At 35.4% G+C, this 13,795-nt stretch overlaps 1 protein-coding gene across 7 annotated transcripts in view; it reads left to right on the forward strand.

The window, feature by feature from the left end:
• The window catches only part of GPD2 (glycerol-3-phosphate dehydrogenase 2), a 164,342-nt gene extending 151,627 nt beyond the window's left edge, over positions 1–12,715 (forward strand). For 4 of the 7 annotated variants that reach the window (XM_081261713.1, XM_081261714.1, XM_081261715.1 and 1 more), the window contains 8 exons: positions 149–324; positions 869–1,000; positions 1,880–2,038; positions 5,953–6,065; positions 6,144–6,222; positions 6,417–6,515; positions 9,386–9,507; positions 9,843–12,715. In XM_081261713.1, coding sequence (XP_081117839.1) covers positions 149–324; positions 869–1,000; positions 1,880–2,038; positions 5,953–6,065; positions 6,144–6,222; positions 6,417–6,515; positions 9,386–9,507; positions 9,843–9,963 — 1,001 coding nt within the window. In that variant the 3' untranslated portion in view covers positions 9,964–12,715. The other 3 variants (XM_081261716.1, XM_081261717.1, XM_081261718.1) reach the window with 3 other exon arrangements.
• The last annotated feature ends 1,080 nt before the right edge of the window (positions 12,716–13,795 follow it).

Here is a 13,795-nt window from a genome sequence, read left to right on the forward strand (position 1 = left end):
TTCTTATGATTCTGATTAGTCTTTACACATAGCTTTGCCACGTATGTTCTAAAAAACTGGTAGATTTTGTTATTAATATGTTGATAAATTGTTAATAAGAAAAATAAAGGTGGAAACTCTCACAAATTTGTTATGAACTGCTTTGTAGGTGGAAAGTGGACAACGTATCGATCCATGGCAGAAGATACTGTGAATGCTGCTATCAAGATCCACAATTTGAAAGCAGGACCAAGTAGAACAGTTGGACTTTTCCTTCAAGGAGGGAAAAATTGGAGCCCCACACTCTACATTAGGCTTGTCCAGGATTATGGACTTGAAAGTGAGGTGAGTATGCATTGCCACATCTTTATCCTTTACCTCACCTCCTAGTATTGCCAATAACATAATCTGCAACTATGATGTGGCCTCTATTCTTTACAGTTTTCCTTTCCCTGGATATGATTCTCTCTGTACTGCAAAGTAATCTAAGAAAAAAGATGGCTCCACTTTCCTACAGTTGCCTAGAAAACAATGTACATTTTAGCTTCTGTTTTGAAACCTGGAGTTCATTTGGTTTGTTCCTAGCATAGAGAGCCTCCCAAATTCTTTCATCCAAAGCTGTTCTTCAGAAGTGATATCGGGAGCAGAATGAAGTTGAAGCTTCATCCGTCATCGATACAGTGATGCATGAGTAGCTCAGTTAGTGCTGGCCTAAGCATTAGAAGCTGAAGTGGTTTCCTCCCACAAAACCAAAACCTAATACTCTCCGAGAACTATTAGTTACAGGCTGTAAGAAAACTGACAAGATGAGCATGTACTTCTTTTTTTCTTTGTATCTGAAAGTTATCAATAGTCAAAGTGCCTGCCTAATGTAGTTTTATTTCTCTAGGTGGCACAGCATCTTGCTGCCACCTATGGTGACAAGGCTTTTGAGGTGGCCAAAATGGCAAGTGTGACTGGAAAAAGGTGGCCTATTGTTGGAGTGCGACTTGTATCAGAATTTCCATATATTGAAGCAGAGGTATGTAAATTGTCATGTGGCTTTTCTTTTCTACCAGAGGATGCCATTCATCTGTTCATTCTTTATTATCTTTAAAAATCATATGCAGTTATTTTAATGTTGATGTTTCAGCTAAAACCTGGAGTAAAGTGTCTGTCTGCTCAGTTCAGATTCTTTCATTAAGAAAATGTAAATTCTGAAGTGATGTTGATAGTGGCTTTAATATAAAATGTGGATTTCTTTTTTGCTTGACGAAGCTATCTCAAGTCTGGTCCCTTTTGTGAATTTGTAGCTCTTCAAGATTGTACCACTCCTGTCTTGCCAGATGACATGCTGGCTTTGACATTTTCTCAAAGATTTAAGTCTAGTTTCTCATCATGTTTTCAAGTTTTATGAAAGCAGAGACCATGCTTTATTTTTATTCCTAATTCACTGCCTTGAGACACTGGTGTCCAGTAAGCATGCACTTGATTGAATTCAAGGCTTCTGCCATCTGGTTAGTCTAAGACAGAAAACTTTGCAGCCTAGAGAGACGAGACCATAACTTTCCTAATGCTCATCCTTTGCCTATTCAGCTATGTAAATTAACTTCCCCATAATGTATAGGCAAAGAGAAGTAAGTGATTACTGTGGATGGTTAATGAGAAGTGATGCAATTTGCATGTTTATGCCAGGTTCTGTTCACAACGAAGGCATTAACTCTTGTCCAATTTATCCCATTTTCCAAACCTCCTTTGGCAGCCAGATGGAGGACTTGTGTCGAATCACCATTAGTTTCATGATTCCTGGAGAAACCAGAGTGTAGGGAAAAGGGTTACCTTTCAAAGCACATTTTTTTTTTTAAGTGAAACTTTACTCTTTATAAAGAAATGCCTAACTATATTTTTTTCCTGAATGCAGGTGAAATATGGGATTAAGGAGTATGCCTGCACGGCGGTGGATATGATTTCACGGCGCACTCGCCTGGCCTTTCTCAATGTCCAGGCCGCAGAGGAAGCCCTACCCAGGATTGTTGAACTGATGGGTCGAGAACTGAACTGGGATGACCATAAGAAAAAGGTATTCTACCAACATTGAAAACTTCTGTTCCCCTTAAAAACCTGTGATAGCTTAATCTGTTTGGAGAGGATAGCATAATTTTTGATGGTGATCTTAAATTTCCAGCCAATTTCTATATGTGAATATATGGAAAATGGAAAGATAGTCTAAAACCAAATTTTGTTATTTATGAAAAATAAAGAGAATGCCCTTGACTTTATGCTCATATTTTCTGGAAAGGAAAGATATGAAGATTGTGGAATAGAGCCTTTTCTAGTTTTCATTGAAACTACTCTCAGGATGTATTCAGTGAAATTCCTACTCCTGCTAATTTTCCTGTGGTTAGAAATAGCAGTCTCACTGCCTGATGACTAAGTGCTTATCATTTGTGTCATTTGAGAGTTTGTGTTTACATCCACATTCTAAAAAGCCAGTGATGCTCAGATTCATGTTTTTATACACACATGTATGTGTGCATGTGTATGGATGTGTGTACGTGGGCTTGCTATAATAAAAAGAAGATCTTTGTGTTTTTAAATTAACCCACACTTTTGTGATATGCCCAGGCATATCAAAAATTACCTTCTGTACTCACTGGCCTCAGTTTCCTTCCCCTTGTCTCACTTGAATCCATTTCCTTTAGGCTTTGTCCTCACCACTTTGCTATATCAACCCTGGCCAAGCTCAGCAGTATCTTCCACATTGCTGAACATACTTATCCACTCTTGGTCCTCATTTGACTTCACCAATTAAAAGCATTTGACACAGTTTATTTTGCCCTCCTTCTTGAATGATTTTCTTACATTCTGGGAGGCCAGTTCTCTTGGCTCACCTTCTGCCTTCTCCACATCCTGCTTCCACAGATCTCTCCATATCATGAATAGCCCTTCTACCTTCAGTTGCTTAGTCTTTAATCTTAATATCATACTCTGTGTATTCTCTCGCACTCTCTAAATCCATCAGCAAACATTATTATCATATTTGTTATCTTCAAATAGTGGTTCAGTTTCACCCTTTCTTAACACATTCAACTGCTGTCACCCTGATTCAAGTCCTGGCATCTCTCAGATGAATTATTGTTGTTTCTTCCCTCCCCCAAACTGGTCTCTCTGCTTTAATAACTTTGGTGATTCTATTAAAACAAAATCCATGTCATTGGATATGTCAGTTTGAAATTTAGAGGGAGAGCAGGATTGAAGATATAAATTTAAATTAGTTTTTAAGCCATTGGATAGTACCATGGAGGGAGTTAGTGTAGTTAGATGATGAAAGTGGCCCAAAGACTGAGCCCTGGAGCATTCTAAAGTTGAGGGGTTGGAGAGACAAGGAAAAATCCAGTAGAAGGAGAGAAAGTAATAGCTAGCGAATCTGAGGGTGTGTGAAAAGACCAAAAAGGAGTTGTGACCCAGAGGATAACTTAATCTGTTTGGGATTCTATAACAGAAATACCATAGATTAGTATTAGTCAGGCACTAGTCGTTTTCGGGGTCTGGTAGGGCCCAATTCCAGGCTCAGAGACAGACACTTTCCTGCTATATTCTCAAATGGATGTAATTAGCACCTATGTCATATGCTGAGTGTGCAAGTAAGGATAGGGTATATGTCCTGTCCTTTAAGTGTAGATTGTCAAACATGGTTACAAATCAGAGTCCCCTGGGAAATGGGGAGGGGGGCAGATTTCAAGGTTTGCCATCAGACCATCAAACTCAAAGTTTTCATGGGTGAGAACATGGCCCAATATTTTTTAAAAAATCCTTATAGTGGGGCTGGGGATGTGGCTCAAGCGGTAGCACGCTCACCTGGCATGCATGCGGCCCGGGTTCGATCCTCAGCACCACATACAAAGAAAGATGTTGTGTCCGCCGAGAACTAAAAAATAAATATTAAAATTCTCTCTCTCTCTCCCTCTCTCTCACTCTTTCTTAAAAAAAAAATCCTTATAGTAATTTTAATGTAATGTGCTGTAGTGTTCAGATAACAGAAGTCACTAGTGAAACAACGCCTCAGTCCTGACCATGCTGCTCTGCGGGCAAACCTGTAACCCCATTTTATGGTTGAGGAAACAGGCTCACAGAGCAAATGCCTGTCAGAGTTCACACAAGCAGTAAGCTGTGGAAATGGGACTGAAACCTGGTACTCTGATCCCAGCCTAAGCTTTCCCTACTATGCCCCGTTACCTCTGCTTTAGCCAAATTGGTGTACACCTCTTCCAGTTTTGTGTGTTGTTTGAACAGCTAAGGCTCTATAAAGAGTCAAAACAAGAATGAAACTTACTCTTGTGCTGCTTACTTTTGTGAAACTTACTCTTATGTGTTCTTATAAAACTTATGGCTGTAATGATTTAAATATGCAAGAACATATTTAGTTCTAGGAATTCAGGTGGTAGGATGTAGGAAGGAGGAGGAAAATTCTGTAAACTGGTTGTCTTTGGCCTTCCTGGGGAACTACATTTAACTTCATTTCAAATTTTATGAGCCAAATCATATGCCTAGAAATGCTCTTCTTTCCCCCCTAAGAAAGTAACAAAAATAAAAGACCTAAAGATATAATTTAGTATCTGAGACATAGGAGTATTCATGAGAAATGTGCGTAGTCTAGAGAGAACAAAGGAGGAAAAAAAAAAGAAAAGGTTAGAAAGTTGGACTTCCGAGAAAAGGTTAAAAGCATTGGGATTATTTAACCTGCACAAGTGAAAGAGGAGCAAGGTGATAAATAACTCTCTGTAGATGAATTGTGGTTGTTTTTACCATTCAATACTTAATGAGTGACTTGTATGCTGAACATTGTACCAAATATTTTAGGGGAATAATAAATAGCTCGTAGTTTCAAGTATCTTGAAATCTAATGAGGTAGGTACAACAGATATGTATGTCAAAAATATGTGTGATATTTTCAACATTTAGAGAAATATTTAGATTTACTGTTGCTCAAGACCAAAACCCAACCTATTAGGAAAAGCTGACTAGGGGGGAAGGCCTTCTCTGGTGAGTTAGGGATTGATAGAGGAGTCAGCAGGGACATTTAGATAAAGCAACATTGCCAAATTGTGACCATGGGATATAAATGAATAAATATGAAAAGATGACTGCAAGAACAAAAGAATTTGGGAAATTCTGAGTTAAATAAATAATGGAAAGTGTTTCATTTAATTTAGATTATTGGAATTTTTACAATGCTTATGTGGAGTGTCAATTTCCAAAAGAGAATTTATTTATAGTCAGATCCAACTCTCACTTTTTGAGTGGAATGAGCAGGAAGGGGGTTAGTATCAGAATGAAGGCCATATCATTTTGACATATCTAATCTCAGGATATCTGCCTGGGCACTGGCAGCCTTACTGTAGTAGTAGTAGTAGTAGTAGTAGTAGTAGTAGTAGTAGTAGTAGTAGTAGCAGTAGTTACTTCACTTTTATTTTTTTTTTTTTTTTACCAAATTACACAATTCTGGTCCAGTAGCATTTGCTGGTCAATACTATGCAAGAATACTCTTAAATTAAAAAAAGAAAAAGCAGAGAAAAAAGCAAATTGCATATAGCAATATGAATCATTATACTATGTGAGAGCAGCCAAACACAGAAGACTATGTTCTATATGAAATTCCAGAAAAGACAAAGTCTGATGACCATAAGCAGATCAGGAGATGCCTAGGGCCCGAGGTCTGGGGAAGGAATCAATTGCAAATGAACCTGAGGAAATTTTACAGGGCAGTAGAAATGTTCTGTATCTTGATTGTGTTAGTGTGTATATCAAATTGCATATCTAAAAGGTATGTTTTATTGAATATGAATTATACTTCAATAGAAATGGAAGAAAGAAAAGAAGTATACAGTCAGGTAAGTTAGGATCAACTTCCTATCTGAAGACTGAACGAGGAAAGGATAAAAAAATCAATAATTCTTTCTGTAACTCTTTGAACATTGTGTGTCTCTCTTTTAGGAAGAACTTGAAACAGCCAAGAAGTTCCTATATTATGAAATGGGCTATAAATCCCGATCTGAACAGTTAACAGATCGCTCTGAAATTAGCCTATTGCCTTCAGACATTGACAGGTACTTCTAATAAGCTTCTACTTTTTTATTCTTTTCCTGTGTAAGTATATTTTCCCATTATCCCATGTTGTGTTCCAGGTACAAGAAGAGATTTCATAAGTTTGATGCAGACCAAAAAGGCTTTATTACCACTGTTGATGTTCAGCGTGTATTAGAGGTAACTTTTTGTTATTATTCAATATCAGTCTTAGATAGCAGAAGAATAAAAGATGATATTAGACAATTTTTTCTCATCTAGTGTTTTCTACAAGTAATATTTTTATTTTTATTTTGAAAGCTTGCCAGATTAGAAAGAGGATATGAATAATTTTTAATTAAGCTTCATTATTCTGTGCTTTTCTTTTTCCTTAGAGTATCAATGTGCAAATGGATGAAAATACACTACATGAGATTCTGAATGAAGTAGATTTAAACAAAAACGGACAGGTTGAACTCAATGAATTTTTACAGGTGAGTTGTGGTGAAATGAAACAGATGTATTTGCTTTTATCTTCTGGCTGTCGTTATCTTAAATGGATGTTGAAGAATGAATTCTTAAATCCACACATTTATCACTTCATTCTGAGAAGGAAGAAAGCTTGAAGCCAACAAAGGTTGATATGTTTGCCCACAGATGAGACTCTTCTTGGAGCACATTTTTTTTTTTTTCTTTTCATAAGAAACCTTCTGTTACACTGGACAGTTTAGGTGAAATCTAAGTTAATTATGGCTTAGAGGATTGAATAAGAAGCTTGCGTTTTAGAGAAGTGTGGTATGCAATGTCACTGCTGGACCATGTTCTACCTTTGTCAAGAGAGGCAGCAAAATATTTCTAATGTGGAGAGAATTTTTTTATAGAAGAAGTTAAAAATGATAGCTATATTTACTTAAGAACCATATTCACTTGGGAATGTGATGATTAGATTATTGCATTATAAAGAACCAAAAAAGCCAAAAGGGGTCAAGACTATGTACAATTTAAGCATTTCCATTTCTGATTTTCAACTCATTTAAGTTTTGATTGTTTAATTTTTGTACCCATCAAGGAAATTAATTTTATTGCTTTAACTTTAAACTGGATGCTATACGTTATTCCGTAGAAGTTCCTTACAGAAAGAAATTCAACAGCCTCTCCCCCGACCCCACGTTTTTAGCTGTCCGTATAACTCTGATTATGTGAAGGATGTATTGGTTTCCAGGCAGCTAGGTTTTGTCTGTGGTGCTTGTTGGGCAGGTATTTCAAATGAATGCCAGGTCCTGCTTGCAGCATGGCAATGATGAATGCTGAACATGAAATAAATTAATGCTGGGGATTTTGGTCAGTGTCAGCCCTTTCTTCACTGTGTCAAGTTAAACAAACAAGATCAAGGCGAAGGAAATGGTAATTGTCTCTCTGGAGATGAGCTGCAGATAAGAGCATTGTTGAATCTAAATGCAGAAAATTTTCACAGGTTGTGTCCGGCATTACAAAAAAGAATGTTTAGTTCTTTAGCTTACTGTTGAACTAAATGCACATTTTAAATTGAATTTAAAATTTGTGCTTGGGAATTGGAAACCATTTGATGCATTTAGTTTTCCTGGAGAATGTTTTATTGTTTGTCTCAGAATTTTAGAAAACTTGTCTTCAAAGAAATAACTTATGCTTCATTTCATATGTATTGTAAATAAACAACAGCATTTGAGGTTGAAAAACCTGGGGTTTTAGAAATAATAAGAATATAATTTTATGGCTATGCTATATGGTTTGGGTTTTAAGTAATTTTCTTGAATGAAGAGAGTTAAAACCCAGAAAATAATTTAAACCACCTGCAGGTTTTCTTGTAGAATTTAATAATTATTTCTTGTCCAATTCTAAATGAAAGAGGCTATTCATGCTTCCATTTAGTACAAATATACAGTATTGTATTCAACTTTAAAATGCTGATCATATATCTCATGAAATGTATTCACACCCAAATATGAATTTTTTCTTATAATATGATTTTTAGAAACAAGTGACATTTAAAGAAACCCTTAAGTTTTTGAGGTTGGTGCATGCTATACTATTTATGGCTGGAAGAAACTCTTGCTCTTTCAGTTTTGTTAGTTCTGCTAAACTTTGAAGGTCTTCCTGGAATCAGAGACAAAACAATAAACAATAATTGCTCTGTCTTTAGAGGTCAGCATTTCTTATATTATTACATTATTATTCCCCAGATGTAAAGTGTGTTTTCAGATTTGTTTGTTTGTTTTAATAGAACATTTTCCTTTTCTGAAGATTAAGGGCCCACATTCATCCCATAAACATCTATTTTTGAATATAGATATAGTTTTTTAATCATCTTCACAGAAGGGTCACTATAGATACTGCCTGGTTACATGACTTTATTTCCAGGTTTGGGCTTTAATGACACTTCTGCATATAGGAGTCCATCTCTAATAAGCAATCACTTGTGAAACAGTTTTTAATAAGGTCATGAAATTCTGATCCAGCCCCTTGGCAGATGCCTCTGACTTGTATGCAGGGCTGATTTTAAGAAATGTATCTCTATAGGCTAAAAGCCATAATCCTAAACATATTTTAAGAATTTTTATACATATTTTTTTCTGATGAATGGCTACCTCTGTTCATTTTAAAGTAAATAAATAAAAAAGACTGGAGAAATGAGATCAAGAAAAGCAAATAGTTAAAACCACATCAATGTGAAATGGAAAAAAAAATCTACATGCTCATAATTGCAAGGTGCTTTCCCGATTAAAGGCCTTTGCCCACTGACTGCATGTAATTTCAAGACTAATTCTGATTTTATCCATTGGATAAAAATGAATTAGGTAAAATCTGGGCTGTGGAGTGCTTTTAATTCTTAGGGTAGATCTCTGGGTCTACTTCCAAGGACTTAAATGTAAATTACTTTAAAAGTCTTTAAGGAATTTGGATTTAGGGGACTTGAAGTTGTCAAGTACAGTAACACTAAAAAAAGGATAGTTAAATACAGGTCATGCATTGTCTTTGCTCAATCCCTGAGATTTCTTAAATGGAATTAAAGATCCAATATTTGAAGTTGCTTTTTTTTAAAAAAAAAGTATGCCCAGAGCACATTAAGGGACAAAAGTACACATTAAATCTGCTTTTAAAGGGAGGCTGATTTTCTAAGTAGATGTTGTTTTTGCAGCAGTGGTGAAATACCTGCCCCTTCTCTTTTTGAAGTGTTCAAAAATTGTGCTCTTGTCTGAGCTGTAGTACTTGCTATGGCTTTTGATGGAGCACTTAGTTACCTCTGCCTGCCCAATGGTAACCATTAAAATGCTGAGAGAAATTGTCTGTCCTGCCTTCTGAATCTGTTGCATATTTTCTCTTTAAGCTTATGAGTGCTATTCAGAAAGGAAGGGTGTCAGGAAGCCGCCTTGCTATACTAATGAAAACTGCAGAAGAGAACCTGGACCGAAGAGTTCCGATTCCGGTGGACCGTAGCTGTGGAGGATTGTGAGATCCTTGTTTTTTGTTTTGTTTTGTAAATCTACAGCCTACAAACATACGAGCAACAAATCACCATGTAACAGCCAGAGATGACTTCAACCATTATAAAACAATGGCTGTGATAGTTGCCTTTTTTAACACTGGAAAACATTCCAAAATTTCAGAATGTTGGTCTATTTGCCAACTTAATTTGCCAATATTTTATTTGCATCTGCCATTCAATCTAACTTCTAAAAAGTGTATTTTCTCATTTTCAATGCACATTGATTAATGTTTTGCACTCATTTTGTGATCTGTTAGGCATAACACTCTCCTTTTTTGTTTATTAATTTATTTTACAGCAGTTCTAGAGGTAGAAATGGAAAAGAGAAGCTGGAAAAAATTTGTGACACACACAAAGCTGTGGACTTTAAGCTTGTGGATAGCATTTTTGTTCTTAAAGAGAGTGACCTGTTCAAATGATGGTATTTATGGAGACTTCTCAACTCCTCCTCCAGTCCGACTACCTTTCTCTTCCAAACAATGCTACACAATATTATATCTCAAGCACGATTGGCAAAACTGGAGAGGGAAAAAAAAGTTTAGATCTGGTTAAGAGAAACTATGAAAGGTGCTGGAATTGCAGGTGTACGATAAGGATAGCATTGACATTTGCTGGAAGTTATAGTGATAGTTTCATCTCAGCAGTTCATTTTTTCTACTGCTGGTTTTTTCTGACTATTATGGGTGCCAGGAAGATCCTTGTTTTTTGTTTTGTTTTGTTTTAACTTTAAAACCAGAATGTAAGTGGCAAATTGTATGTAATGATATGGGACCAAGTCTCTCCAATCTTTATCGTAGTAATACATTTAATGGTTAAAAATGTTTCTTTATAAATTCATATAGAACACTAGTTTCAATACCCAAATCCTAAATTTTGAAATAGGGGATATTGTCAAACCTGGACTTTTTTTCTAATGGGTATCTGCAATCCATAGTAAGAGGATAAATAATCATTAGTTAATTTAATTATAATTATATGTAAAATAAGGCAATACACTTGAGTATCCAAGGTCAATCTTGTTTAAAACCCTTATCCTTCTGCACTCAATGAAAAAATTATCAGTTTACCAAAAATGATAAAAACAAAATGAAAACCATACCAAATGCACACATAGACACAGCAAAAACAAAAATCAGTGTGCAATGAATATAACAAATAATGCACTAAATGAAAAATGCCAGTTTAGATGCTTTTGCTATAGTTTTGTTGGCATTTTTAACTAGTCATCAGTATTTATTAATTGAGCTTCCTCTTTTGATTTTTGACGCTACCTACTTTTTTTTTTTTTTTTTTAATATCAGGTTTTGAGTGTAATAGGAAATGTGTTTCCTATTATTTCACCACAGGCTGTCATTGCCTGGACTTGAGGTCCTAGTTTCTTGAACTGGTACATAAAACAATTTTTGTGTTATTATTTCCATTTATGTCAACATTATAGAATATCTCTATGCCTCATTCATGTGGGTTATGAGCCTGTATATCATAATATGAACTGGGAGGTTCACTCACCTGAGCCTCCACCCACACCCTCTGAAATGAACAGCAATCACAGGGAGAGACAGCATCTTCACTCATTTTATTTTAACATGAAGTTTAGATCTTAACCACTTCCTAAAGGAAAACCTAAAACAGAGTGAGTGATGCTCCCAGGTGTCACTGTGAATTTTATTTTCTTTCAAAGTGTGAATTCTTTACACTGGATTTTTTTCTCTTTTAATAAATGGAAGCTTATGGCTTTGCAACTGAAATGTTTTTTTTTATCAACACAATAAATTTCACTGTTTAGAACCCAGTGTTACTAAATAGGTAAAAAAGCTGTCCTTTATCACTCCAGATGATATATCACAATATTGTACATTTGTTCTTTCTCTCTTTCTCTCTCTTTTTCTAGTTAGATCAAGATAACGATGACTTGTATCCTCCCTGATTCTGTTACAGTAGGGACAGGCTTAGAATGACTGGCTCTGGCAGATCTGTGTTTGTTAAACAGGCCTCGTTTGTGCACGCTTTGCTGTGAATGAAGTTCCTTTAAGGACAAAGAAAAGTGTACTTTTCTTCACTTGAACATATCTGCTTTTGCTTAAAATCTGCTAATTCTAAAAAGCATTCGCTCCTTCACCAATCCCACAGACTGGTTTTGGAAATGAACTGATTTAAAGCCATTACTGTGGATAGAACACCCCAGCATTTTTGTGTAAATTTTTCATTAAACCTGTATAGTCATTTTACCTGATTCTTAAAAAAAAAGGATAAAGAAATAGGGGATTAAACCCCTTATACCAAGCACAAAATAATTTTTTTCTTCTCGCCTAAACATGATACTAGTTGGTTCTGTTGGAGTGTTGGGCTGTGTATGCAGGGATTGCCTTTTATGGTCAAGTGATTTATTTCAAGAGTCTTTCAGGGGGGATTGAGGTGAAGGAACCCCTGTCTGTGCTGGAGAGTTGAAGTTCCTTTAAATGGCCCCCACCTCTGTCATCACAGTAGTAATAATGTTGGATGATTAGTTAAGCCAAGGTTGTCTTCCTCAGATCCATCCTGCTGCAGTTTTCTTGCTTTCAATCAATTTATACTGACTGTAACTTTAGGATTTCTACTATTAAATGCATGCTTCCTATTATGCCTGAGTTTCTGGCATTTTTTGTTTGTTTATTTGCTTCAAAATATGTAGCTTCCTGTTTTGTACAACAATTTCATTCTTTTATACTAAAAATACTGTAAGGATCATTGATGATTTTATTTTTCTTTTTATGCATTTGTAAAAATTTTTGGCATATGAATGTAATCATATTGAAGTCAGTGATGCTATAACTTGCACTGTGTTGCATTATGTCTACTTTTTGTAGGAAATAAAAAAGCCCTACTGTGTTTTCAATGAATATCAAGTATAAGCCCAGTAGTGGAGTGGATATACACACTGCATGTTTGTGTATGTGGCACTTTTATGTATTGTGTTGGGTTATTGTTCTAGATTGGACTGTTAAATACTATGTTTGAGGCTGGGTTGTCATTTTTATAACTGTCTTGGTGTTTTATCACCATTATTTATTACTTTTGATATACAGAATGAGCTGCATGCATTTATAGAGCAATAAGAGGATGTATTTAATGTGCCTTGTTTTTAACTGAATAAGAACTGAAAGCATGAATCAATAAAACTGATTAAAATGGTCCATTTGCTGGCATTTTGATGTTACTTGTAGTCAGACAAATAACTTTGATTACTGTTGAAGTTTAAAAGAAAGTTTGAAAATATATTCAGAAACTATATTTTCAATGACACATATTCATTCCTTTAGCTTGGAATTTTATAATTTTATCTCCAAAAGTGAAATATCTGCAGAGATGGATGTGAATTTATGAGACACCAGAATTATTTGTATTAATTTGTTACTGCAGCCTTTAGGGCATGACTTTTGTATTGGTGCAATCTTATTCCAAAATTACATTCATCCTATTACAACTCAGTTGGATTCCTTTTTTTTTTTTTTTTTTTTTTTTTCAACTAAAGCCTTTCTGCCTATGTGTTCCCAGGCACACTGATGAATTTTATCATAACTAAAATCAATAGAAATGAATGGGAAAGATTACATAATCCATTTTGATCATCTTACATGTCAAGTTAGTGCAGGGTTGCCAAGTGTTGATAAATGCTCTGATAGAAAAAAATGCTATATATTTTCATTGTCAGTAAATCAGTAAGGCTGTTATCAGTTTTAACACAGGGCAAATTTTATAATGCACATGTTATTTTGTAGGTTTTAATTTACACGTGTACATGGAGTACATTCTCAATTTGTGGTTTAGATGTGCTGCCTCCCAGGTCTGCATGCTCAAAGGCATCCGTGAGCTTCTGAAGGTTCTTTGAAATTGTATAGAATACCCCAAAGCAATGGCTCCCAGACATTCTTGGAACAATGAACTGTTTGTTCAGTGCCTGGAAAAAAAAAAAATACATAGCAGTTCAAGGCATTTTTTATTGATCCAGCTTATCAAATTTGATAGCACTTTAAAATTTTTCAAACTATTGCCCCCAGTTTTCAAAATGTATAAAATTGATGGTTTTAAAAAAGGGAAATATGATACTAGCATCAATATTTTGCAATTTTTGTCAGCAGTGCATTGTCACTGTTGTCAGATTTTACCTGATGGCATTTGACTTATGAAGGGAAGAAACAACAGAAGTTTTAAATTGATCTGGCACCCTCGTAATGAGAGAATTCCTGTTTAGGAGGCAGAAATGATGAGCCT

The sequence above is a fragment of the Spermophilus citellus genome (assembly GCF_964194105.1).
Source record: "Spermophilus citellus genome assembly, chromosome: 11".
Lineage (NCBI taxonomy): Eukaryota > Metazoa > Chordata > Mammalia > Rodentia > Sciuridae > Spermophilus > Spermophilus citellus.